This window comes from Arabidopsis thaliana, chromosome 4, assembly GCF_000001735.4.
Source record: "Arabidopsis thaliana chromosome 4, partial sequence".
In the NCBI taxonomy this organism is placed as follows: domain Eukaryota; kingdom Viridiplantae; phylum Streptophyta; class Magnoliopsida; order Brassicales; family Brassicaceae; genus Arabidopsis; species Arabidopsis thaliana.
Genome location: NC_003075.7, coordinates 15693044 through 15719244, shown reverse-complemented (window position 1 = coordinate 15719244; position 26201 = coordinate 15693044). Strand labels below are relative to the sequence as shown.

General features: G+C 35.2%; 6 protein-coding genes across 13 annotated transcripts; 2 read left to right on the top strand and 4 right to left on the bottom strand.

The window, feature by feature from the left end:
- Window positions 1–377: 377 nt before the first annotated feature.
- TIFY8 (TIFY domain protein 8) lies at window positions 378–3013 on the top strand (the record flags this gene model as incomplete). 2 transcript variants are annotated; one of them, NM_119409.4, is made up of 6 exons in its annotated part: window positions 378–789; window positions 1483–1652; window positions 1745–2001; window positions 2080–2176; window positions 2289–2514; window positions 2724–3013. In NM_119409.4, the coding sequence occupies exons 1-6, from the start codon at window positions 543–545 to the stop codon at window positions 2810–2812; spliced, it is 1086 nt and encodes a 361-aa protein (NP_567898.1). In that variant the 5' UTR covers window positions 378–542. The 2 variants fall into 2 exon arrangements, with proteins under 2 accessions (NP_567898.1, NP_001328277.1); NM_001342158.1 differs by lacking the exon at window positions 2724–3013 and having other exon boundaries at window positions 387–789; window positions 2289–2579.
- On the bottom strand, window positions 2586–5509 carry AT4G32560 (paramyosin-like protein; the record flags this gene model as incomplete). Of its 4 annotated transcripts, NM_202933.3 has the most annotated exons (11): window positions 5353–5484; window positions 5121–5225; window positions 4898–5011; window positions 4643–4822; window positions 4440–4519; window positions 4100–4139; window positions 3882–3989; window positions 3588–3668; window positions 3357–3479; window positions 3188–3272; window positions 2586–2792 (listed from the first exon to the last, which is right to left on the bottom strand). In NM_202933.3, exons 1-10 carry the CDS (start codon window positions 5377–5379, stop codon window positions 3210–3212), a joined length of 921 nt encoding a protein of 306 aa, NP_974662.1. In that variant the 5' UTR covers window positions 5380–5484. The 4 variants fall into 4 exon arrangements, with proteins under 4 accessions (NP_974662.1, NP_567897.1, NP_001031771.1 ...); NM_119408.2 differs by lacking the exon at window positions 2586–2792 and having other exon boundaries at window positions 2966–3272; window positions 5353–5397; NM_001036694.2 differs by lacking the exon at window positions 2586–2792 and having other exon boundaries at window positions 2989–3272; window positions 4898–5005; window positions 5353–5509.
- Window positions 5510–5582: 73 nt separating this feature from the next.
- LUG (transcriptional corepressor LEUNIG) lies at window positions 5583–11820 on the bottom strand. Of its 2 annotated transcripts, NM_119407.3 has the most exons (18): window positions 11351–11820; window positions 10508–10605; window positions 10283–10392; window positions 9502–9987; window positions 9319–9404; window positions 9100–9178; window positions 8933–9008; window positions 8769–8818; window positions 8368–8676; window positions 7958–8179; window positions 7593–7838; window positions 7387–7504; window positions 7171–7280; window positions 6946–7095; window positions 6687–6842; window positions 6474–6590; window positions 6131–6337; window positions 5598–6029 (listed from the first exon to the last, which is right to left on the bottom strand). In NM_119407.3, exons 1-18 carry the CDS (start codon window positions 11380–11382, stop codon window positions 5886–5888), a joined length of 2796 nt encoding a protein of 931 aa, NP_567896.1. In that variant the 5' UTR covers window positions 11383–11820; the 3' UTR covers window positions 5598–5885. The 2 variants fall into 2 exon arrangements, with proteins under 2 accessions (NP_001190891.1, NP_567896.1); NM_001203962.1 differs by having other exon boundaries at window positions 5583–6029; window positions 8769–9008; window positions 11351–11764.
- Window positions 11821–16244: 4424 nt separating this feature from the next.
- On the bottom strand, window positions 16245–18416 carry YUC1 (Flavin-binding monooxygenase family protein; the record flags this gene model as incomplete). 2 transcript variants are annotated; one of them, NM_119406.3, is made up of 4 exons in its annotated part: window positions 16245–16602; window positions 16698–16820; window positions 17351–17599; window positions 17697–18416. In NM_119406.3, 4 exons carry the CDS (start codon window positions 18339–18341, stop codon window positions 16375–16377), a joined length of 1245 nt encoding a protein of 414 aa, NP_194980.1. In that variant the 3' UTR covers window positions 16245–16374. The 2 variants fall into 2 exon arrangements, with proteins under 2 accessions (NP_194980.1, NP_001329230.1); NM_001342156.1 differs by having other exon boundaries at window positions 16285–16602; window positions 17345–17599; window positions 17697–18341.
- Window positions 18417–23961: 5545 nt separating this feature from the next.
- AT4G32530 (ATPase, F0/V0 complex, subunit C protein) lies at window positions 23962–26131 on the top strand. 2 transcript variants are annotated; one of them, NM_119405.5, is made up of 4 exons: window positions 23962–24414; window positions 24499–24576; window positions 25420–25590; window positions 25681–26131. In NM_119405.5, the coding sequence occupies exons 1-4, from the start codon at window positions 24287–24289 to the stop codon at window positions 25844–25846; spliced, it is 543 nt and encodes a 180-aa protein (NP_194979.1). In that variant the 5' UTR covers window positions 23962–24286; the 3' UTR covers window positions 25847–26131. The 2 variants fall into 2 exon arrangements, with proteins under 2 accessions (NP_194979.1, NP_001119099.1); NM_001125627.1 differs by having other exon boundaries at window positions 24145–24414; window positions 25420–26131.
- On the bottom strand, window positions 24629–25281 carry AT4G32535 (uncharacterized protein; the record flags this gene model as incomplete). The annotated part of the gene is made up of 3 exons (NM_001342155.1): window positions 25001–25281; window positions 24843–24941; window positions 24629–24737 (listed from the first exon to the last, which is right to left on the bottom strand). Exons 1-3 carry the CDS (start codon window positions 25075–25077, stop codon window positions 24629–24631), a joined length of 285 nt encoding a protein of 94 aa, NP_001328193.1. The 5' UTR covers window positions 25078–25281.
- Window positions 26132–26201: the final 70 nt, after the last annotated feature.

The following is a 26201-nucleotide window of genomic DNA, read 5'->3' as shown; positions in this document are numbered from 1 at the left end:
TACATTTTGCATTTTAATTTTAAAACAGATTATTTGGCGCGTAATGATAAAATTATGTGTATAAAAATTATTTAACTAATCGATCTAACAACCACATATGAGTAAAGTAGTTAACATTGTACTACTACACCAAATTATAGTGTGTTGGTTAGATTAGATACACAAACTCACTTTCTCAAATCAATAACATTATGAATCTATGATAACCTTAATTTAAAAAGAGTCTATAATGCCATGATTTTACAATCGTACTTTTTTCTTTTGGGCTGAACTTTTAATCATATATTATTTGAAAGATGTGATTATTATAATATTAAAGGGAATTAAAATCATGTAAGAGAAACCCAATAAAGTAGCTTGAAGAAGAAAAAGACAAGCTTTATTATACACTTACCCAGAAAAACAAAAAACAAAAAACTGATAATATCTCTCTCTCTCTCTCTCGTTGAGTGTGTCCATGAAATAATACTCTGCCAGAGACAGAGAGAAAGACTGTAACGGAGGATGTGGTGGCGAAGTGGCCACACTGACACACTGGTTTCATGATGGTGAACCACAACAATGGCCAGCGACCCACTGATATTGATTCTCGTCTCCGACAGACAGAACAAGATAAGCTCTTGTTCCATGACTTTTTAGGCTCCAAGAATCCTACTTTAGCATCCACTTCCATGGCTGACCATAGGCTACCACCGGATAATAAGGCGGCTAAAGCGGCGATGACTCCTTCCACGGCTTCTGCTTCCTCCGCCGGTGGACTCGGCGGTCTCTCCTCAACCTCCGATCTCGGTTCTGCTCTGTCTCTCTATCTCTCTCTCCTGATGTTTTTGTTGTTGTTGACGTAGTGTGCTTACGCTGATGAGGTTTTGAGCTGATTCCTCTGTACATTTAGGGTTTCTATCTATAGAAAGTTCAACTTTTGTTACATAGATTCGATTTAAAGTTGGATTCTTTCTTTTCCCCCTAGTCTGGATTAACGATCGAGCTTTGATTCACCATGATTTGAAAATGTAAGAGATCATGTGAGTTAGTTTCAAATTTTTTAGTCAATTCATTTATGATTAGATCTCTTAAGTTGAAAATGGAACATCTTTGGGTTCATAAGGTTGAACAAAATGTGAATGTACATTGTCTTGTTTCATTTCTTGCCTCATTGCTTTTTTAGTTCGACAATTTAAGAAACATGAACATGGATTGTGTGTGGGCATGTGGTTGCTTGACCTCTTGTAGTGTTAAGGACTCTCCCTCTCTCTCTCTCTCTCTCTCTCTCTCTGCCCAACCATAATGCCCTCTGGTGGATTAGTTGGGACATTGAGAGTGAATTTGACTGATGAGTTTGGTGGGTCATAGCCATTTGAGGTTGTGATCCTTTTTTATATGAATTGGCCCTTCTTTATTGCCTCTCGTTTTCTCTCTCTATCTCCTTGAGTTCCCTCCCACAACAATCTTTAAGTTACTTATCCATATTTTATCATTGTTTAGTCGAAAGACACAGCGGCGGTGGGAATCATCTTGATGGGATACAATTGTTTGGACCAAGAAGTGATGTTTCTGGCTCAATCATGAGCAATCGGTTTTCAGGAAATAAGAGAAGTAACTCTGATTCTCACTTCACGACTCAGGAGCACCCAGAGACTCTGCATTGGTCCAAGGTAACTAAAAAAAAAACAGAACCTACACAACTTCACCATGGTCACAGCTACGTAGAACTCAGTTTCTGTAATATGTCATTGTCATAACCTAGTTGCTTAGAAACGGACCTGGAAGCTTCTCCATGAATGTGAATCCTTTGGCAAACCAGCCTCCACGCGGAGGAGGACAGATCAGTCATTTGCTTCATCAGCTGTCTACTAGCAGGTTCAAAGATGAGAACGTAGGCCCATCAGTTATTGCTCAGACAGCTGCTGATGAAGGTTCACGAACAGGGATGAAAGGTCCCGGTATCTTGAGTTCTTTTACAATGCCAAACTCAAGCAAGCTCGAAAGTTTTGCCCCTTCAAAGTCAGTTAGCTTCTAGTGTTTTGTGTCTCTGGTCTTTCGATACTCTTCGAGTCATTTCAATACACTTTGTATTTGCAGTACCGGAAATCGGAAAGACTTGGCGTCGAGTACTAAGCAAATGACCATCTTCTATGGCGGTCAAGCTCATGTCTTTGATGACGTTCACCCAAACAAGGTGATTCTCCCTAACACTTATACACTTGATATTCAAGTTATTTGACTACATTTTGATATCTAAAAAGGTAGAGAATTGAGAAGTTCATCTGATGAATGTTATTTTTTTGCAGGCGGATGTGATAATGGCCTTGGCAGGATCAAGCGGAGGCTCATGGTCTACGGGTTTGTCTCATAAACCGAAGTCGAAGAACAACACAAGTGACGGTCCATACAAGCTAGGCCAAATGTATGAAGGAGGCAGCTCTAAGGAAACACCACAAATGCCCCCGGAATTTCGTGCAAGGCCGAGTCATCAACCTACCTCCAGTGCCTGTCACCGGATCTTTACACAACCAGGTGACTTCTTTTTAAAGAAAACCAGATTTCAGCAGAAATTTTGGTTAGCTTCTTACAAATACTGAGTGGAGTAGAGTAATCAGGTCTTATTTTGCATTGTGACATAATAAAATGAGGATACAACAGTAAAGAGTTATCAACTGTTCTGGGTTTTATCAACTTGAATCTGTTTGAGGAGCCATAAAACCATGTACATGTATGATTTGCAGGTAGAGAGCATCAAGGAAGCATCATCTCAAGGGGACGAGATATCAGAGATCCGGTTCACAGATCAGATCCTGAAAAAGAAGCCACATGATTAAAGTCTGAATATGAGAGACGATGAGTGTGGCTGTTCTTCTAAGTTGTTGTTTTTTTTGTTTTTTTTTTGTTTTTGGTCAACTTCTTCTAAGTTGTTATTTGTTGACTTGATAGCTTTGTACAATGCTCTGTACCTTTCTAGGTTTGTATTCAAACTCATCTCCTCAATGATTTAGAGAATAATATTTTCTCATAGCTCATATATAAACATATTGGTCAACCAAACCTACTATTTCTAGGCCTATCGATTTTCGTATATTTCCATGTAAGGCTGAGCATATGGATACATCACATCACAAGAGAATCATATCTAAATCAACTCTGGCTCTACTCTGGTTAGCTGTAACTCGAAAGGAGAGTCACTTCATATCACCTTATTCAAACCCTTCTTCGAGTCAGAGGTGTTCGTTCATGGCAGATATATGACTTCTCAGCCTCTCATTCTTAGTACATTCCTCCTGCCATTGAGAAATTTAGCACTACGTAAGTAGATGACTCTCGGGCTTTTCAGTATAAACACTTATTTCCTATCTTGTGCTAACCTGGTATGCTCTTAGTACAGTGTAGCATTTTCTTTGCTCTGCAGCTGCAGCTATATACTTTTCTTTTGAAGCATCACGGAGCCTCTGCTCTTCTTGAAGCCCAAGTTGTATTTTTCCAATCTTCTGCACTTTAAACATTTTGTTATGACAAATCATACAGCTATAGATAGGTAAGATGGGTTAGTTCATGCTTTGTGCCTCAAATACCTGATTCAATATAACTCAGATTACCTGTTGGATTCCTTTCATGACTCCTTCCATTGAATCAATAAGCTTCACACGGCCAGCAGGAGTACCAATCACGTCTTGAAACTACAATCAAGTCAACGGAATTATGGTGAAACTTTGACTCACCAAGAGATATACTAAAAGGGGAAAGCAGAGACGTAAATCAACTTAGTAATGAACATAAGCTATTCTCAACGATATAAGTACATGACAACTAAAGGTACAACGTGGAGAACAGTACAAAGCAGATGATGCTAGTTATAGAAAATCAACAAAATAATAATGCCTGTATTTTACCTGTGAACCTATGGAATTCAATAATGATGTCTCCTTAAGCATCAAATCTTTGATTTCTAAAAGAGCATTGTATGTTGCATAGAGCTTCCTAGTTTGTTGAAGTTTCTCCTGTTTTTAGTCAGATATCAAACAAATGTTCGTCAAGCTAGCAAGTTCATTTTCAACTAAGAAACAAACCTGCAAAGCAACGAGGCAAATATTAATTTGACTATTCGAACCTGAATACAGACATTCAGCTCTGAGAATCTTCTTTCATATCTGCACGGAATGAAATATTGGAATTTAGCGTGAAATAAATACACCAAGTGGGAAATTAGCCATAGTAAAACTGGATTCCACAAAGCTACACGCAAATTAACTTGACTCCTGACATGATGATTCATATATTTTACAACATAATCAAAGATACTTGCTCATCAAACCAGTGGGAGTGGTGGGGTTAAATCAAAAAAATTGTTGAGATGAAAGAGTTTCAACGCGAACAAGTACACAAATACAAAGTGCCAAATCCAAGGCATATTATCTTAGAAGTAAGAAAGTGGGGGAAGAAGAGCATACTGGAGGAGTTCAGATTGGCATGGCACATCGTCAATCTGTCGCTTCAGAGAGACTATCTCTCTTAGCGTTGCTCCAAGCTCCTACAGTAAAATGAAGGGAAATGCAACAATAAACTTCTTAGAAACACAAACGAAAAAACCTGAATCTCAACTACATGATGCTGAAGATGCATAGAGGCTGTCTATAGCATAGAAAGAGTATACCTTCTTTGCTGAAGTGAGATTATCTAAAGATACAACCAACAAACCATCTAAATCTTCCTCTTGAATCTCACCATCAAGCCCCTTACCAGCTCTCTCCTCCAAATCATGAACTGCATCTTCTAAAGCAGAACGTTTAACATTACAACGAGACCTGACTTCAGATTCCTCCTTCACAAATTCCTGAAAAATCCTACAACTATTAAAGTTACATCACCTAGGGCCACTCACAATTTACTCATCTCAACACTTATTTACCTTGAGTGATCTAAGAAGCGGTATCAACTCCTGGACTGAAACATCAACAACTTCCTTGCTTATTCTTTCTCGCAACTGCTGCAACTTATCCTTAGCATCACATTTTCTCTGATTCTAAGTTACAAATGACAACAAAAGTAAAAACCTTTGCACGGTTTGATCAAAAACACCATAAGATAGAAGCAAGAGACTTTATTTGCTGAGGAAAGAAGAAACAAAGCACCTGTTCTTTCACTTTCACACTCAATTCTCTTACAGATGCCTTCAGATTTGTCACCATTTCCTCAGGCTGCTCTGACGTATATTTCTCCTTCACTGAAAGACAAACCTGTGGTTTCCAGAGTATATCAGAGTTTGCTCTAACAGATCAAGTTATCATCGAACATTTCATCCTTCGATTGAGGAATCAAAATTAAGCAAAAAGAAATCGATGAAGATCCTGCTAAATTGCTAACCTTGTCACTGTTATCGTCTTTCTCCATCACCAATTACCACGATTTCAGATACGACGGAGCCATCACGACTTTCACTTCGACATTGCGTTTAGGATCACGTTTGCGTTTACAACTTTCACGTTTGCGTTTTCAACTATCACGTTTGCGTTTAGTTTTATACTTTTGTAGTTTTGAAATAAGATGCAACTGTATTATTGGATTGGCTCTCACATTTCAATTTTCAAGCGTTTCGAAAAGCTAAAGAGTTATTGAAACGTTCAAACATAAAATACCAAACCAACCCAAACTAAGTGAAGAAGAGTGCCAGTAAATTAAAGCTGAGCCAAAAGGACTAGTAAAGATTACAACAAGAGTTGTTCACAATTTCTCAAGATCCCAATTTCGTCAGATCATACAACAACATTTGTTCAACATCTGGAAAACTATCTTGAGATCGAGATAATGGCCGAGAGAGAACACTACAAGTTAAAAAAAAAACCATGATTACTAATAATACCTAAACAACAAACGTCTCTTTTCCTCTCTCATAGTTTTCACTTCCACAGTTTCACTAGCTTATCATGACTAGCTGATGCAACCAATCCAGTTGCAGTTGAAACAGCCAAAGATGTAATTAGCCCTTCGTGAGCTGGTAATGTCATCGTCTTGTTCTCTGACATGTTCCATAGTTCTAAAGACTGCATGCATACACACACAAGTTTAGGAGTAAATTTGGGATTTTTGCATTACTTTCTTCACAAACTTTTTTAAACAGATATTGTAATGATTTCAACTTTACCTGGTAGCAACCAATTACGAGCAGCGAGGGGTAAGCCGGATGGAAAACACATGACTGGAATTTGTTCCCGTTGCAGCTTAGCTCATGAACACATTCTCCTTCACTACCTGTCCCCAGCGTCCATACTTTTACCATATCTTCACTAACAGATGCCAGGAAGTCACCAGAGGGATCCCAGCAAACCGAGTTTATCGGATTAGCATGCCCCTACACAAACGAATTAGTCAACCGTTTTTTTAGTTGCTCTCTTTTGCTATTTTTTTAGTTGCTCTCTTTTGCTGGTACATATTACAAAATAAGTATCTATCAGAAACATCGTGTTTGAAAAGTTTGAACACTAAACCTGTAAAGAGTGTCGAATAGCTTGTGTTTCTACATCTAGTACATTGACAAGATTTGCTGATGAAGCCGCAAGATACTTTCCAACACGTGGTTGGAACCTTATCTGGGTGGAACCACCCTGTGGAAAGACAAAAGTGAAATTATATGTATCTAATTGCTAAATTAAGCACGTAAATAATGTTGAACTATTGGCTTTCAAGAGAAAAAAATCTACCTTGTACACTCTTGTGCAACTTCCATTGTTGATACTCCAGTACCTTATTTCGTTATCATTGTCACAGGAACATATAAGATCATCCTTGATGGGATGGAAGTCAAGTGATGTAACCATAGAAGAATGTCCCATGAAAGTACGAAGGGAATAACCTTTCTGCAAAGTAGATTCACAAACTCTTAAGCAATCACAATGTCGGAAAAAATTATATTCATGCAGAGATAAAACAACATAGTGTATGGATCAACTTTCACTTTACATTATCAGCATCCCAAACCCTGACAGTCTTGTCAAACGAAGAAGTCGCAAGGCGAAGCTGGCTAGGACTAAAACGGATATCTGTTATCATAGCTGTGTGCTCCTCTAGGGTCGTCTTTGGCTTCATAGTGTCTGTGTACCATAGTACAGCCTGCAAAATGAACCAAACCAAGAGGCTCTCTAAGTTTCAGAACGCTAGAACACCTAATGATGATTTCTGGCTTACCTTTTTGTCATGTCCAGCACTAGCAAGCATTTTTCCATCCGATGAGAAGTGGCAACAGGTAACTTTGGTTGTGCTCGCACGTACTGAATTCACTTCAGTAAACGTAAAACCTAGTGCAGAGCCATCATTGTAGTGATTGAGAAATACTGTTGGATTACTGAAGAAAAGTTCACCGTGTTATTGTCGAATAATGTTAAGTGAGACTAAAACACACACCTTTACTAACATCCATACACCGTGTAACAGCGTCCCGTTGATCACCATCCTCCTGGGATAAAAAAGACTCAACATTGTCGTCAAGTGATCCATCTTCCACAAATCGATCCATATCAGCCTGCAAAATAGCCAATAATTAACGCTACTAATTCATATTGATTACAGAAACCATTATTCATTCCCATCAACAGTTTAAGGAAACCCACCAACTGATTTGATGGAGATGTAAGAGTCCCAGTTCCTTCAGTGCCAAACATCATCATTGATTTGGAGGAACCACCACTGTGCGGCAGATTAGGCATAGAGATCACATCTCCAGGAGTATGAGTTGAAGGTGTAGAAGGTGCTGAGCTTGGTGATGGTCCCGCAGTGTTAGCTGTTCCTGAACTATTAGCTGGTCCAGAAGACGAAACCGGTTGCTTTCTTTTCCTCCCACTCTGATTCTTCAATACCTTCAGTAAAATGCAAAACAAGTTTAGGAACCAACCTCAGACTCACCAGAAACTAAAAACGTATGCAACAGATCATTGAAACATGAACTAGGAAAAGAAACAGGAATTTATAAACAGACCTGTTCGTTTCCTCGAAAAGAATTTGAAATGCTACCATCCATCGTAATACTACCACCACCTCCCAATTTCTCTTGTTGATGAATACTGTGATTTGAACTCTGTGGTTGCGGATTTGTAAGGGCAAGCTGATTAAGTGGTTGTGGCTGCGGCTGTGGCTGTGGTGGATTCCCACCACCCTGCTGTTGATTTTGCTGCTGCTGCTGTAACAGAGCCATCTTTAACTACAAAGCATAATCAATTATTAAAAATTTAGGGCAAACGTCACAGCCATTGAAAAAGAGCAGAGATTATTATATCTTCTTCCAAATTTACCAAACAATACCCTTAAGAGTTTATTCAGAGTTGCAAAATTTTGAAAGACATGAAAGCCAGCCACTTAAGATTTGTAAAAAAAGAAGACAAGGCCAACCTTAAGTAGCATATCGGTGTCTCCACGAGGCAAAAGAGAGCCACCAGGTTGTAATGACGATCCGACATTTGGTAACACATCCCCTACAGAACTCCCAAGGCCATCCTTTCCTAGGGTCATGCTCCGGTTGTTCAATAGCATTTTCAGTCTTCTGTTCTCTTCACTGACGGACTGTGAATTTAGATTCTGTTGAGCCAGCATGAGCTGTTGCTGATGCTGAGGAGTTAGCATGTTGAGTTGGTGAAAAGACTGAGACTGCATAAATGGTTTTTGCTGCTGAAGAAGACCAGAACGAAGCTGATCAAATCCCTGAATCAGGAAAGAAAGCAGCAGTCAATAGAAACTTCTTTTGAGATAAGAGAGTGAGACGAGCTATAGTAAAATGCATGGATAAAGCTTACAGTGAGTGGCCACCCTTTAAGTGTAAGGTTGTTGCTGCCTTGATTTGAACCTGAAACAGGAAACCAGTCATTAATCCTAAGCAAATTCTTGTGAGCTGAAGTACTTATACTACATTTGACACGCTTAACCAACTGAAATGATACACTCAGAACAGCAAACCTACCAGGAATTCCAATCAACGATCCTTCTGGAACAGCAGTTCTGGGAGTGAGCACGGGATTGATCTCACTTTTAATATCCTAAACCCAAATAAGCCAGTGTGTATTAACTACCAACTAACAGTAAAAAACTACAAGGGGCTAGACACAAAATTTATTCAATATAACATACCACTGCAGACCCAGGAAGTTGCTGATTTCGAGTTTGAACCTGTGGAGACATACCACCACTTGTACTGTGTAACACTTGCCTGTGATTCACCAGAAAATGGCATTTAGAACAAGAGAGAGATATTGAATGATTTTTCGATGCGACAAAATCATTTTATACTAGGCGAGGTAGCATAGGATATAAGTGGAAACAATGAAGATAGAAGTATAAGAACAGCACCCTGCAGGCTGTCCAGAGGCTGCAGCAGATTTCAATATTGATGCATGACTTGGGTCCAACAGTTGTCCAACATTGTCCCCAAATCGCTGTAGCCAATGAAAATTTGAATTATACCATTTGATGAAACTAAGGTGTGACAAAAAGAAGAAATAAAATTTAAACACACGCCTAGCCAAAACTAACCTTCATAGCAGCCTCATCTAAGGACTCCCTCTGAGTAGGCATTTTTACACGCTCCTCATATGCTTTACTAGCTAAGGAACTCCCAGACCCAGGATTTTGCCTCATAACTGGTTCACTGTTATTACCAACGAGTCCATTTGCTGATCCATTTGCAAGGTGGGACCCGTCTCTTCTCTGAGGCTGCTGCTGTGGTGTAGGCTGCTGTTGGTGTTGAGGCGTTGATTGCTGCTGCTGCTGTTGAGAAGGTGGTTGGTTTTGATGTTGTTGTTGCTGCTGCTGCTGCTGTTGCTGTTGCTGCTGCTGTTGCTGTTGCTGTTGCTGATGATGATGATGTTGTTGTTGTTGCTGCTGCTGCTGTTGCTGTGCACGTTGCAACAAGAGTTGTTGCATTTGAATCTGCTGTTGTTGTTGTTGCTGCTGCTGCTGTGAAACTTGTGGGTGTTGAGATTGCTGCAATTGCTGTTCTCGTGCTTTGATCATCTGTGTCTGTAAGAAACACACGAAATTTCTGATCTTATTAACTTAACCAAAACAAAATAGAAATACTCCAGCTTAGTCAATCATCCATAACATACTAATTGGACAAAACATTTCTGATTTTACATATTCAACTCCAAATTCTTCTCTTAAAACAGAAAGGAAAAGAGAACACCATTCAACTGTACACAATGAAGGTGCTAACTAACTCCATATCACTAACTAAAGAGACTATCGCAGCTTTCCGCAGTTATATAATCACTAGTATCCCTAGTGGTCAGGGTAAAAAAGAAAAGAGACCTACCTCTATGTAAGATGCAGCAACCTCGGAATGCTTCTCATTGGTCCTAGCAATAAATATATCCCAGAAGACAGACCACCACTCAAACAGAAATCCACCAGGTGCGTCAATAGCTACAAAACAATGCAATAAGAAAATGAAGTTCATTAGGAAACAGAGCAACTGCAGAACAAATAATCTTTATAAAGAATAGTAGCCAAAAAGCTTAAGAAGATTGTGATTTCTTACCAACTGGATCCGATGACACTTTTCCTTCAGCTTGGAAAGCCTGAGCTGTAGCTTTCAAATCTCTTTTAACCAGATAATCATGGATATAGACATCCAACCTGTTACATTCAAAAATTTGTCTTTAAAACCCCAACAAAGGGCACTCGCCAAACAGGGGCTTAACTTCCTACTTAACAATGTCCCATAAACAAACCATCCAGTTATGAGCAAAAACACCAAAATCAGGAAACTTTCTTGAAGGAGCTTAAAGTCACATACTTGCATACAAAAAGGAAGAGTGAAATTGGGACAGTAACAAAAGAAACATGATGCCACAAGAGTCAACCAGAATGCGATAAACCAAATATCCAAAAAAATAATTACAAGCTCCTTGACAGTGACTGACAACACAAAGAACTAAACTTTGGCCAAAACATGCAAAATTTACCTAACTAAAAAGTTCCCCCCAACCACAGAAATCTAGCAAAGAAATGCTTTCTGAGAATAGAAACTAGAGAAACCCGCAAAGTAACACAACCCCCCTCTAACGGCAAAACAAAGCAAGAATGCCAATAAAGGAGAAAACTAAATATAAAAAATGCGATAAGTTAGTAATAAGCAAACCCACAAAATCAGCAGAATCCAGATCAAGTAGAAGCAACAAAATATTGAAACTTAACTCTGAACACAAACCCTAAAATCAAACTGTAGCCGGGGAACGAGAAAAACAATGCGTTTATAAAATCCGAACCCTAGAAATCACTTAAAAACACTCAGAATCTAAAACCCAACAAAAAAGTTAACACCTTTAGTAGGAAGGAGAACAATTACAAGAATCAAAACCCATAAAAAAGAAGAACTCACATTTTATCAGCTTCCCAGTTGGTCTGAGACATCTCTGTATAGTTCTTTGGACAAAACTAACCCCACAGACAGTTGTTAAGAATGTCAGATTCTCATGTAAATAACTAATAATGAGATATCTTCTTACATAAAAGCGCTTCTTCACAATCCTCTCAGAAATTATTATTGCACAGCAGAGAGAACCCAATTTCAATTATATTTCCCCCTTTTTCACCTCCCCACCTAATTTCCCCAGAAACTGAAGAAGATTTAACACTTCACAAATAAGCTAAACCAAACAAAAAAAATAGAGAGAACGAAAGTAAATAGAGAGAGAGAGAGAAAACGAAACAAAATATTTAGAGAGAGAAAGTTCGAGAGAAAGAAGAAGAAAGCATCTCTCTGTAAAAAAGCATTAGAAGTAGCTCAGCTCTTCTGATTAATAGCAACTAGCGATTTAATCAATTAAAATTTTTATTCTAATTTATTAATGTACTAAAAGAATAAGTACATCTTTTTTTTACAAAAAAAAACATTTCAGTGTAAATTTCGTTTTTTTCATTTGGAGAAAACGTGTTTTTCGTTATTTTAGTAATATTTTTACTTCATCAGAATAAAAATGTTGACCGGATAAGTATATTTATTTTATTGTATCAAACTTAAAAAGTAGTTTCCATGTCAGTTGTTTTGGGTGGACGGAATTGCAGAAGATATATTATGAGGTTAGCTTTATTCCTGTAAAATTACCAAAAAGCCCTCATAGTGTTGTATAATTTACGTGACGTAGCACGCCTTTGGCAAAGCACTTTTGCTTTTAATGACAAAATTAACCTTTTAATAATCAATAGATTGACGTAAATATCTTTTTCATTTTAACGTATCTGTATATTCATTCTTTCCTTTTTTTCCAATTTGTCTTGTTCGCTGTAAATCTTATCAAATTCATATTTCCTTTTTCATTTTTATGACATTTTTAGGATCATAGAGGGAACAAACAGTCCTTTTTCATTTTATCAAAATCATAACTACTCGAATTCAATTGTTTAAATCAATTGTGTATATCGGTCATTTTCCTATCATTTCATTAGTTTTATTAAATCGTTTAATTATTTACAAAAATCCATGTGACTTAAGTTCGTGAGCTTAAAGTCTTTTTAGGCTACTTTTGGAAAACAATTGAGGTTTTCTAAAGATCCATACAAAAACAGAGTAATTTAAGTTCTTAAAGCAAAAAATATGTGCTTCTGTTTTTACTAATCCATCTTGAAAAGTCGTTTGATGTGAGGCCCAACATTAAATCTCAGGTCCATAAGACCAAGGCCTTGCATAAAATCAAATTCGGTAACGAAATGAATCAACGAACGGCATGATTTTTGGAGGTTGGTTCTAAAAGAATTTGAAACTATCAAGAGTTTTTAATTAGTCAATTCTGTTTTCATGACAACTACGACAATTCTGTTTTCATCACAACTACGATTCTAAGAGCTGACCCCTACTAGGCTACAAACACACAGAAAGCTGCCAGACCTGGAACAAGAAATTCTCAATTTGCGGTCGCCAAGATCTTTGAGCATGTAACAAAACCCTCATCTTTATAATATATATTCACTAGATTCATTGTGTAGGAAAATAATTTGTGATTACCCTACCTTACATGTTTGCCTTGAAAATTTTCGTATATCTAATTTGATACGCAAGAAAGTCTCTAACAAATTGTAGTGATAAAGATGATTATTATTTTTGTAGTGGCGTCCAATTTTTTTTTATTAAAATGTTAATATACAAGCTGAATTATATTTGGAATATTGAATACAGTCGTTATATTATTGAGTATTCTTGAATCAGTTTGTAGTTGTACATTTCATAGGTGTTGCTGAGAATACTATTTATATGAATATAACAATATGATTGGATGTAATGTTGCTGACATTACCAAAATGTCGGTTCCAGAGCTCTTTATTGTTGAGACTTGAGACAATTCAAGTATATGCGTAGACCTCACACCACTACCAGTACCCATACTACAATTCTTATCTGTTGATTTAAAAAAAAAGAAAAATGGTAAACATAAATGGAAATGAGACGTTTATGTGCAACGATTTTAAAATTGTCATCCAAATTTGATCCTGTAACAATGGAGGAAGAATTTGCGCAAGAGAAAGAATCATGAGGAAAAAAAAAAAAAAAAAATCACGAGGAAGCAAAAGTCAGCGCAAAGACTCAAATTAATTTATTTTTATTTTTTTTAAAAAAGACTCTGAAATAGCTGAATAAGAAAGGTAACTGGGCCATGGGGAGGGGGGGGGGAAGTTATAAGGTAACTGGGCCATACGGACAATTAAGCCCATAATTATTTCATGTTTTGGTAGGAATTGAGCCCACATTTATTTAGAGGATTATCAAAATGGCAGACCTAATTGTTTTTTTTTTTTTTTTTTTTTTTTTTTTGGCAGACCTAATTGTTTTAGAGATTTAGAGGATTAACAACAGAATAAGACCATTCATTTTTGTTTTCTTTTTAGCCACTTAGTTTATTTTTGTTCTAGAATTGAGGTCATATCTTTACGACCATCAAATTTGTTGTTGTTTTTTTTCACTACAATTTGTTATAAAAATATTTCAATACAATTTTACATATTCTTAAGGTAAAAACCTAATATAACATTTTAGCTATCCGACCACAAGTGCTAAGGCTATATGTCAGCTATGAAGTACACAGCAGCAAGTCAAGCGTGAGGTTGAGTTTTAAGCTAGCTTAAGTTTTACTAGCTAGTGCAATTAACACAAAATTTAGAATGGATTAGTTAATTAATATCTAGTTATTAAGAGAAATATAAACCCTTGTATATATAATCTCTTTATACTAGCACTGGGTGTTGAGTTTTCTAACAATTTTAGTGGTTGCAATAAATTTGCATAAATTATAGTCAAAATTGAATGATGATTCAAAAGTTCAAAAATTTCGAAATGAAATAGGAGCTAGTATTGTTGGCCATTATAAATGGTGGAAGATACTAAGAAGGGAAGAAAAAGTGGGCATAGCAATCTGAGAGTAAATTTGGAGGGAGGATGCAGAATGGCAGAGGACACGACAAGTCTATTCTAATGAAAGCTTTGCTTTTGTCATCATATGTACATATAAATACAAATTTCAAATTTTGACTCGCACGTTGTCTCAAGTTTCACATATATGGCTACATATGATACGTGAGTAAGAGAAGTGCATTTGTTTCTTTGCATGGCAAATCCCCATGCATCTATACATATATATATGCAGTGGATTGATTAGTACAAGTGCATGCCAACTTAAGAGTGCAATAGAGAAGGTACGGTTCATCGGATCATGAGTATTTATCTCGATTCTAACTCCCTTCGTGGTCCTCACCTTAATCTTACATCACTATTATATCCCTATAAATTCTATAGCATCACACAATTGTATAGATATACATCTATATGCATCAAAATAATGCTTAAAAAAAATGGAAATTTATTTGTCCATATCCCCTACTAGCTTACCAATAGAAACTCAGTCTTTAATTAGTCGATGTATGAACCTCTTTTTTTTAAGCCAAGGAAAGAACATAGAAGGGTAGTGTACCAATTGACACATCAAAAGTGAGGATCATGTGTAAAACCGAGAGTACTTCAATTATTGGTCTTTTTTTTTCTTTTTTCTTTTGGGTCTGTTAAAGAGAGCTATTTCTATTTGAAAATTTTGTTTCCCATTGATATTTGTAAGTATATTTTGTAAATTAATATGACAATAATCATATAATGTGACAATAATGATATAATGTGATTTTAGTTAGTACTATTAAAGTAGATAGATAAATCAACCGATAAAACTAAAAGATGGAATAAAATGTTATAGAGGGTATGAAGCCGAAGAAACAGCAGCGAGGGAAGAGAGCGGTGACATACTTAACATGCAAAGCGAAATGTCAAATCCATCATGAAAATTGACAGTGCGCCTGCAAAATGGTCAGTAGGACAAAGCCCCTAACCATAAAAAAATAAAAGAAAAAATATGAGAATCTATTAATAAAAATAAAAGAGTGACGTAAGTGTCTGAGCATAGTTAACGTAAGTGTGCATGGATGCGTGTCATAACGTTTCTCGAATTCAATGCCCTCAAATAGCATTTATTTTTTTGTTTGGCAAGAGATTTGACCTCATTATCTTCTCTTAAAATGTAAAATTTTTGTCATTCAAAACAACAACAAAAAATTGTAAAATTTGTAATTTTTAGGTCACTTTGGTCAAAACAAAGGTATAAAAACTAATTTTAATATAGCTTATAATTAATTAAGCAGATAAGTTAAAGAAAAACGCTTTTTATCAAATAGATAGTTCTACTATTCTTGTTGCGCAAAGTCAATATTTGAAAAAGAAAAGATATTTAAAAGCCAGTGTATACATGTGAAAGAACAGAGTCATTACTGCAATGATCCATCCATAAATTCAGATGTGAATACAATGACAATTGCTTAGGTCACTTGAGTGAATGAACTTGTATTTTGGGTAAAATTGAAACCCTAAAAGAGAGTTAGAAATGTGTGCGCGTGTGTGTATGAGTCTCTCATGGCGGCAGAGAGATGGAGAGAGCGATGGATCAATTAGGTAGAAAGAGATCGTCCATTGCGGTAATAGCAGAAGAGTGTCAGCTCTATCATCGTTCATCGATTCTCATTTCAGTGACAAATCAGTGCCACCTTCCTCCCTCTTCCTTACGTCTGCATATATACATATAATACACTCTTACATATCCATTTGTCTCTCTCAACTTCACATTTTAATATTCAATTGCATAACTCGAATCGAATCACTGGCTTAAAATTTCATATAAAAAAACAATACTCATACTGCACCATTAAATGGCTTAAAACGTTTAATTAAATCAAAGGTAAATATGGTTATTAATAAGCTTTCTCAATCTTCTAATCTGCCTAAGGAAAATCTGTACAAGTTTATTACTTCGATTTACAACAAGCAAAATTAGGTGGTAACTTTAAACAAACAAAAAAAGAAGTGAAAAACGCAAATTAGGATTTAGAGGTAAAGACAAAACGAGAACTGCACATATTCCTGGTGGACCCCTTGATTTCGTCTCTCCACTGGTCACCAATTTCGCCAGCGATCTTAACGGCGTCAGACGCCGTTCCAAGGAGTCCTCTTCTCGTAAAACCAACTGTGTACAATCCTTTCCCTCCTCTCCAGCCGTTAGGAAACGGCGTTTTCGGCATCCCATCGTCCGTGAAAAAATCACCTCCCTAATAATCATAGAAAAGGCCGTTGATGTTAATTTTGTTTTTGAATAATTCTGAGTGGGGAATTATAGATGTGAATTGCATATACAAATGCATACCTGAAGCCAAGTAGGCACGTTGCTTTTGTAACCAGTGGCAAATATGATAGAGTCAAAGTCCTTTTCTTGACCATCCATAAACTTTGCTCCTTTCTTTGTTATTTCCTTTACACCTTCCATTATCTTCATTTTTTAACAATAAGAAAAGACAACACACTAATATTAGGTATGTATATGACTATATGTGTGTAAGTGTTTGGCAAGTCATGTATTTAGATAGAGTATTTGTTAAGGAAGAAAGTAAGAAACGAGTAAGTCGGAAACATGGGTTATGGGAATCATGACGACGACGAAAAGAAAATTGGTTTACGGAAGCATAAATAGAAAATGCTACAAACAAAAATTAACTTTTTCTGTCACCATGAACAAGAAAACATTCTTTAAGACTAGAAAAACATTGGCAAGAAAGAGAAATAAAAATCATCAAAGTAACATTTAAAAACAAGTTCTTTTGTAGTTACCAGTTTCAACATAAACCGGTTCTTTTAGAAAGTTGGCTAATAGTAATACAATATGATTCCGTATGCTATACAGATTTATAATTTATAAATAAATTACTAAAAGGTGCCCGCTCTTGGCTACGCAAAATTGTCACTAAATTAGAAAATAAAATAAATAAATAGAAAGAGATATAGTTCAAGACTTACACTCACCTGAATCATGCCGGATCTGATGAGAGACATAGCTCCGACATCGAGAACCGGACTTTTGCCGGTGACATTTTTCAGCTCAAGCGGACCCGTTTTTGGTCGGCGAAGGCCCAACCGGTCGGTATTTCCAAACGAAAGATTGGCCATCAATAACAAGAACTTGTCAACGAGCCTTAAGGGTAAGCATTTGAGAAGTGTCATTCCAACTCCAAATGTTGATACCCCAAGTATCTCCCTTGGCAACACATGAACCTAATAGAAATGGTGGTAACATCTCGTTTATATTGAAACAAAACGATAGGGAAATTTCAAAAATGTAATTAAAAAAAAAAAAAGAGTTTATACTTACGGTGTTCCGGACAACAAGATGAGGAGATGCGTTATGTCGGACGAGGTCTAAGCTAATTTCCATGCCGGAATTTCCACATCCGACAACCAAAACTTTCTGCCGCCGGAACTCTTCGCCGCTTTTGTACTCACTCGCGTGAACGATTTTTCCGCCGGAAAACTTCTTTCTCCCTGGAATCTCGGGGAAGTATGGATCTGCGTTCTCACCGGTGGCTACGATAAGCCATTTGGAGAGGTACTCTGTGTTATCATGAGTCTTTACTCTCCAGAAACCGGAGGAAGAATCGTAAGCTGCGTTTTGTACGTTCTTGTTGAACCTTGGAGCGATGCGGAAGTGGGAAGCGTAGGACTCAAGGTAGGCCAAGAACTCGTTTTTGGAAGGGTATTTTGGGTAATATTCAGGGAAGTCCAGGAGGGGTAACCGGCAAAAGTGTTTTGGGAGATGGAGTCTGAGTCGGTCGTAGGTTTTAGATTTCCATAGAGATGCTATTGAATCCGACCGTTCTAGGATCAAAGAAGGGACTCCACGGCTCGAGAGACATGCTGAAGTGGCAAGACCAGAAGGGCCAGCTCCGATGATGATGGGACCGTGTACGAGGATGATATGCTGGGTCTGGTCAGTTTTGTTGTGAGGATGAGACTCCATTCTTGATGGATGATGGAAAATGTTTTAAAGAGTGGAGAGACTAAAGAGTGAGGTATGTTTAACTTTTGGAGAAAAATGTTCTTTTGGGTGTGAGAAAGAATTGGAATTTATAGAAGGGGTTTTCATTTGTGATTTGGGTTTGTGGGACCTTCTAAGATTCTCTATGACGTTTTATTTACAAACATAGTACATTTGTTTTTTATTGTTATATTTAGATACTAAAATTATATTCTGTTTTTTAGACCGACTCCAATTCTGTTCTATATTCTTTAAGGCTACTTTAGAAAGCAAAAAAACCTCTTAATTCTACTATATTTTTAACTTCAAAAATAAAGATTTTTTTTTTATCTTTTAAGAGATCCTTATTTTTAATTTACATTAGATCTCTATTTTAGAAATTGGAAATTGAATAGGATTGGAATAAAACTTAACTCTAAAATAGAGTTAGTTATTTTATTTTTAAATAAAAAAATAGGTTGGAGATGCCTTTAGAGTTTAGACATTCTGTAAAAGATTAGCGGAATACTCAAAGAGAGCTATATTGATGATAACCTTCATAATGGTTTACCATGTCATAATCGTACATCACACGGTGATTTAAACAAAACAAAAACTGTACATGTAACTAATGAACCACTGAGCTAGCTACCAAAATGTTGTCACTCATATCAATTAGAATTAATCTTTTTAATAAAGAATCTACAATATGGTATAATTCAATAAACATTCGTGTCCTAATATCTCTTAAAACTATTAGAAGTATCAAAATTTTATAATATCTGAGACATTCATGTTTAACCTATAGAATAAGGAGAGAAAGAGAATTAGTATTATTAAATAAACAAAATAATAATTAAAATATTTAAAAGTTACTTTTTCTATATTTGTGTAAAAAAACCTACAACATAATTTCTTAATACGATTATGAATTTATGAGAGTTCATCAAGTTAAAATCCTAAATATTAGTTTAGTTATCTCAAGTTCGTATGATTGATCTAATAAGCCTGAGTATTTTTTTAAAATAGTATTATACTATTATGTAAAAGAGTAAAACTTGGAAAATGTAAAAAAAAAATCAATAGATTGAATGGATAAGAGAAAGAGTGGTGAAAGAGGCATTGGAATAGTAAAATGGCAGTCCAAAAAGACAGTGTAATAAATGGAAAACGTGAAGGTTAAGTAAATTATTCGCTCTTCTTCCCATTTGATTTTGGGGAACGAATCGTCGAAACATAAAAAAGGAAACAAGAGAATCAACCGATTAATTGCCTGGATATTTTGAAAACTATTTAGTGTTTTGACTTTTGAGTTTGATATCATTGTGCATTGTGTGAGCCAACATTCATTTAATTTTAATTGTCAAAATTTTCTTTTACAACAAAAGAAAAGAAAAAAAAATAGCCGAAGGTGATTATAAACAAAAGTAGATTAGTGGTAAAGTTACTCAAATATTCACTTCATAACAAATTTCAGACGTTTCCAACTCAAACATATTTTTTACTAAATGAATTGCGTTATATATCCTCATACATTCTTTGTGTTATTTTAATTCAAAATATATAGATATCTAGTGTTTTTTTTTAGATGATGATTTTATGAGCCCATAGTAAACTGATAATAATCTTACATAATGTGTAATATGGCGCTTCACCTCTGTGATTCACATTGTTATTAGAAAGTGATATGGCAGTTTGATATCCATACAATATATTCCCTCCGTCCCACTAAGATAAATTTTTTAGAAATTTTACATTCTTTAAGAAATATTGTATAAAGATAATTTTAACTTCTTAATATACTTTAAAAATAATAATATCTATTTATCTAAATATTACGAAATTAAATCGGAAGTTAATATGATCATCTAATATGGCATTATAAAAATTAGAGAACATTATTGTATATTTCGCGTTCATCGGAACTTCTATGCGTTTCGCGTCGCCGAACCATGAGGCAAAGGACTTCTTCTCAACGTCACTTTATCTTGGTTTGATAGTGACTATTTCATATTTCCCCGAAGTGTTCGTGGAAGTGTCTTTGACACACTTTGAAGTCGTGTGTGGTATGTGGCTTGTTTGCCTCTGTCTCCGACTCTCATTGGTCTATCTTCTCAAGTTATCTCTCTTTGTTGCTAACTTATGTTTTTTTAAGATCTTTGTAACCTGTTTCATCTTTGAGAACTTTGTAAACTTGCCCTTATGGGATCTGATGGAATGAATACAAATCTTGTTTGACAAAAAAAAAACAAAAAACAAAGCTAATTGAGGTGTATTAATCATTATTAATGTTCAAAATACTGTACTCTTTTTTTTTTTTCTTTGACAATCATCATGTTCAAAATACTTTCGATTCTGAAAATTTATGGATCTAAATGGTAACTAAAAATATGGTTGACATATATTCTTAAATTAATCAATTACTTTTAAAAACTTAAATTTATAATTATCCAAAATCTTAGCAGTAACTCTCATGAAAAAATAATGTGGTTTTGATATAAATTCAAGTTAATATGGTTTAAAGTTTTATCAAACAAATGTATTATATAATTGGTGATTTTTAAATAAGAGTTAACTAATATATTTTTTATATAATTATCACGCAAACTAATGAAAATTTTGATTTACAATATTAAAGTATTCATAATTTACTAAAAACAAAATAATATTAACAACATTGAGAAACTTTTAAAATATTTGTAACTAAATGATATGAATAATTTAGTAAATGATCTGTCAAAAAAAATATTCCGTTACTTTTTCTCAACCATTTTCAAGTCAAGTGCACCATTTAGACCCGTAAATGAAATAAAAATTAAGAAAATTTGATGGGTATTCATTTTTTGTTTCTTTTCTTAAAATTGATTTGATGCATCAGCAAGTGGGACGAAGGAATAAGAAAAGGCCTTTAGGGCCCAATAACTGTTTTGTTTTCTATTTTGTTTTTTAGGCCCAATAACTGTTTTGTTTTCTAATTTATATTTCGAATGACTGACAATAAAAACGTTATCTTTTATATTTCGAATCCTTGTTATTTTTTCTTCTCAGTTCTCACTCACGTTGAATCGTACCTTCATATCCATTTAAAAAAACTATATATATATTTTGGTTTATCCTATTTATCGTTACATTGATTCAACAATATTTTCATATGCCAATAATTCTTCCCATGCAGGCTATGCAGCACAAATTTTGATATTGGGGACCAAAAATAAGTAAGACTATTTTAGTATTTGTCTCTATGCATGATGATGCAATGTAAAGTTGGAAACAAGGCATTGCGTATATTTTTTAAGTAAGAATCATTCTTAATCACCAATAACAATAATTTAACTATAGATAAAAAAAGAAGTTACCATCAAAATAATTAACTAAAAGACAAAAGAAGAAGAAAATTTTTGCCGTTGAAAAAGAAAAGAAGAAGAAAAACTAAACTTTGACAAACCAAAAAAAGAAATGAACGAAAGGAAAAGAGAAGAGAAACAGAGAGTAAAGGATCAAGATCAAAATTGAAAATTAGAAACTTGCTTTTGTTATTTTCTTGTGGTCCACCCAAAAACGTGATTAAGGTATATTCTAGTTTCTTAATTCAGCGGGGGATCAGGATAGCATTTTAAATTAAATGAAAATATGATAATTTATCCTTAAACAGTTAGTCAGGTGGTTGCTTATATGAACACTTGATGTGCTTGTTTATATGTGTGATAGTACCATACAATGTCGTAATACAAAAGTGCTTGAGTTATCTTTTAAAAATTGGTTTATAAAAATAAAATAAAAAATTTACCATACAACCTCGTATGCATGCGCATATTGTAATTTTTATTTGACCAAATTATTTAATGTAAAAAATGAGAATATTGAAATGGAAAATCAACTTAAAAGGATAACCAGAAAGATGAAAGAATAATTAGGAAAGGAAAGAAAAAACGAGATACGAAAAAGGTAAAAAGCTTTTATGTATGTACTAACAATGTACAAGTTATAATGTATGTATATTTGTTTAGTTTTATGCTAGGTGCATCATAACTTGTATACAGAGCTGTTAGTATAAATTCCCCACCGTTTTCATTTATACAACGTGAAGTGTTTTCATTTATACAAAAAAGAAAAAGAATGAAACTTGGCCTTTCAGGTCTGTGTGCTAGCTAATTTTCCCTAATTTTATGCTGAGTTTCTAGTTATTATTTCGTAACTAGAGTTTTCATACTATCGAAATTCGGTTAATTTTGTTGTTTAAGGTTTTTAATTAAGGCTTCATTTGTAAATGTAGAACAACAATGGATGATCTCGAAAGAAGACTTGGAGATATCAGGACTTCGGTCTGCGAGAGCAATGTGTTTCTCTTAACTATTGGGGCGGTAACACTTCCTTGCAGTTTGTTAAGCTTTTGGAAAATACTTAAACTCTAAAACTTTGATTACAAAATAAACAATTAAAGAAAAATTAAAAATTAAAAACTTTCTAATGTAAGGTGCTTGAACTTTGATTACAAAATAAAAAACTTTGTTTTGATTAATCAAATAAATGAGTTGGCTTTGCTATCCATTAAAACAACTATGTTTGAAAAACTCGATTACGTGAATTTAATGAATGGTTTTGCAGGCAAAAATCTAATTAGAGCTATAATTAAAAATATAATTTTTTTATTTTTTCTTTTTTTTTTGCTTACAAAATGCTTATAAAATTAAAAATATTCTATAAAGTTTTAATATAATTTTTATATACTATTATTATTTGTGATTATGCAAAAAAAATAGAATGCATAAATATTTTATTTATATATAGGACATTCCTACATGGCGTTTTGTTTGTCCTATATCTTATACATTTCATCGTCGTGTTTCGCATCACGGAAGAATATGATATAGCAGGTGGGTTTACTCAGGCGTCATTTGTTTTACTCTATGAAATAACCCCTTCAAATTGGCTGCTGGCGCCTCTAATACTAGGTGCCATAATTATAACATGTTACAAGGTTCTTCTAATTGAAGGTGTGTCGCCCAATCGTGAACTTCTGCCGACAGGGTCGGGGCAACTGACGGGAGAAGTGGGGAAAGGTTAATGAAAGAAAAGGAGTTAACTAGAATGTTGTAATAGAAAATACACTGATATTTACTATAGCATACCGAGATACGACTTTCTTGTATATATATAACCAAAAATACACTACAATGTTGTAATAGAAAACTTATCCATTCTGTTATGTATCTTTGACGTTGGTTAATTGATTTTCACATCAAGACGAAATGTTATGTTTTTGACTAATAAAATCTTTATCAGTAGCATGCATCATTTGGGCTTTATGATCTCGAAATATTGTGTAATTTAAGTCACGTGTTTTTCAAAATTTAAGATTTACATTAGTATTTGATTATAGAGTAGAAAATTTTTGAAGGTAATCAAACTTAATATTTATGGACCAAAATTCAAAAAATAAATTATAATAATAGGCTAATTTCCGTCTTAAATTTTATAAATGAAACGAAATCAGTCATGCAAATATATATGCTTTGGCCTTTGTAATTGTTATTTATCATCTGTCGGCAAAATAAGCGGAATAATCAAAGAGCTAGAATTAGACGATAAATCTTTTTCACTGATCAAATCATTAGCATACGTTCGTAAACCTTCAAATTAAAGAAAAATTCACCAAGCCCTAAAATTTCAGTTTTTTTTTTTGACGAATGTGGTTGGTTTAGATCGCACGAGTCACGAGACCAAAACTAACGAAGATACGTTGTCGTTTTGGTTTCCACAAAGTACTCACGCGCATTCAGCAGCGCGTGATTGGCAATTCCTGAATATCTTCAGATCACAGGCCCTGATAATTTCTCTTCTCCGACAGAGAGAGAGAGAAGCAGATCGTATCATCACGAGACGACCATCGGAATAACAGAGAAAGAGAGAAAAAGAGAGAGAGAGAGAGAGAGAGAGAGAGAGAGAGGATGTCTGGTGTGGTTGCTCTTGGTCATGCGAGCTCGTGGGGCGCAGCGCTGGTAAGGATCTCGCCGTATACTTTCTCCGCAATCGGAATCGCCATCTCGATCGGTGTCTCAGTCCTCGGTGCCGCCTGGTAAATCGAATCTTATTCTTCTTCGTCCCCGCAGATTAAAGCATTGACCTTTTTCATCATCTTTTTTTGGTTTGTCTTATTCAGGGGAATTTACATTACGGGAAGTAGTTTGATCGGTGCGGCTATAGAAGCTCCTCGTATTACTTCGAAGAATCTCATCAGGTTCGTTAAAAGTTTCAAGCTTTTTTAATTCTAGTTTTGTTCCTTTGGTTGATCAATTAGTGGCTTTAAGGAACTGTGTAGATTCCATGTCTTGTTCTGAATAGCAATGAGAATTCATCGCTGAGTAGCTTGATTCATTTGGATATTTCAATGCCACATCTCTGCAAGAGTAGATTGTCACATTATGATACAAGTTGTTGACCTGGGATTCAGGAGGTAGAAATTTAGAATTCTCAAGGACTCATCTGGTTGGTAGGGCTAGTAACTTTGGATCGTGAAGGCTCTGGCTTTGCGGATTCAAGCACTGGATGTAATGATAATGAAGTGTCTTTTGTCTTTCCACGTATTTCAGCAGAAACATATATCTACCATCGAGATAGCTAAATGTTAAATTAGGGGATATAGATTTAAAGTTTGTGTTTACGTTATTTGTGGTGCCTTCCTATTCCGCTCCTTCATTCTTGGGCCGGAGTCACTTAAGTAAACACTCAACACAGTCATTGCTATTATATCCCATGGGTCTACGGGGTAGATTTAAGGAATGCTTAACAGGGAGTAGCTGTGTATGCAATTTGATTTGTTGTTACAGAGCTACAGGCTTGGAGTTAGATGCTCTGCAACATCAGTGTCAACAGTGTCATTACCACACACCATTTCTTAACCATATTGAGTAGAGCATTTGGCTGTAAAGGCACTAGTACTTAGGAATGCTTAAGTAGGAAACAGTTGTGTTTGCATTCTACATTTTCTACTTTGTTAACACTTAACAGAGCTTTAGGCTCAAGATTAGATGCAAAAAGTATACAATGACGAAGCATTTCTTGTTCTTTTAAACTGTCCCAGTGTCATCTTTTGCGAAGCTGTTGCTATATATGGAGTTATTGTTGCAATCATACTGCAAACAAAGTTGGAGAGTGTCCCATCTTCAAAGATGTATGATGCTGAGTCTCTTAGAGCTGGATATGCAATCTTTGCATCTGGAATTATAGTTGGATTCGCCAACCTTGTATGCGGGTCTGTATCTACCCTTTTCTCCTTCCTTACAGTTTTGGTTTTTGGATTCCATTGTCAGATATGCAACCGAGGTCCACATTTCTCTTGCAGGTTATGTGTAGGAATCATTGGAAGCAGTTGTGCATTGTCCGATGCTCAGAACTCCACACTTTTTGTAAAGATTCTTGTGATCGAGATATTCGGGAGTGCTCTCGGGTTGTTTGGAGTTATTGTGGGAATTATTATGTCTGCACAAGCGACATGGCCAACGAAATAGATATATATATATCCGGTCTGTATATGTTGTGGTCTACTTGCAAATCTGGAAAAACATGGCTTCTTGATTATCTTCATTGTTATATCGTTCCAATGTCTAGACGAAAATCTTGTGTGAAAACTGAGAACCACTTTTGGATCCCCAATTTTTTGTATTTGTTTAAAACTTTTGAATAAGTCCTTTTGGAGAACATCTTCATGTTTGTATTCTCTTATAATCAAAGACAAAGAGTTTGTATATGATTTGTTAAAACTGAACTAGTCATTTTATCAAGTCTGTTTCCTCTATATACTGTAGTTATGTTTTATCTTTTTTTTTTCTTTCTCAAGTTATGATTTATCTCAAGCAATTATGT

Excerpts from the sequence above, each read along its gene's own strand:
- LUG (NM_001203962.1), bottom strand. The coding sequence starts at position 11,382 with ATGTCTCAGACCAACTGGGAAGCTGATAAAAT. Across the intron at positions 10,606-11,350 it reads AACTGGGAAGCTGATAAAAT|GTTGGATGTCTATATCCATG; the intron begins GTGAGTTCTTCT and ends TGAATGTAACAG. Across the intron at positions 10,393-10,507 it reads AGTGTCATCGGATCCAGTTG|CTATTGACGCACCTGGTGGA; the intron begins GTAAGAAATCAC and ends ATTGTTTTGTAG.
- AT4G32530 (NM_001125627.1), top strand. The coding sequence starts at position 24,287 with ATGTCTGGTGTGGTTGCTCTTGGTCATGCGAGCTCGTGGGGCGCAGCG. Across the intron at positions 24,415-24,498 it reads TCAGTCCTCGGTGCCGCCTG|GGGAATTTACATTACGGGAA; the intron begins GTAAATCGAATC and ends TGTCTTATTCAG. Across the intron at positions 24,577-25,419 it reads ACTTCGAAGAATCTCATCAG|TGTCATCTTTTGCGAAGCTG; the intron begins GTTCGTTAAAAG and ends AAACTGTCCCAG.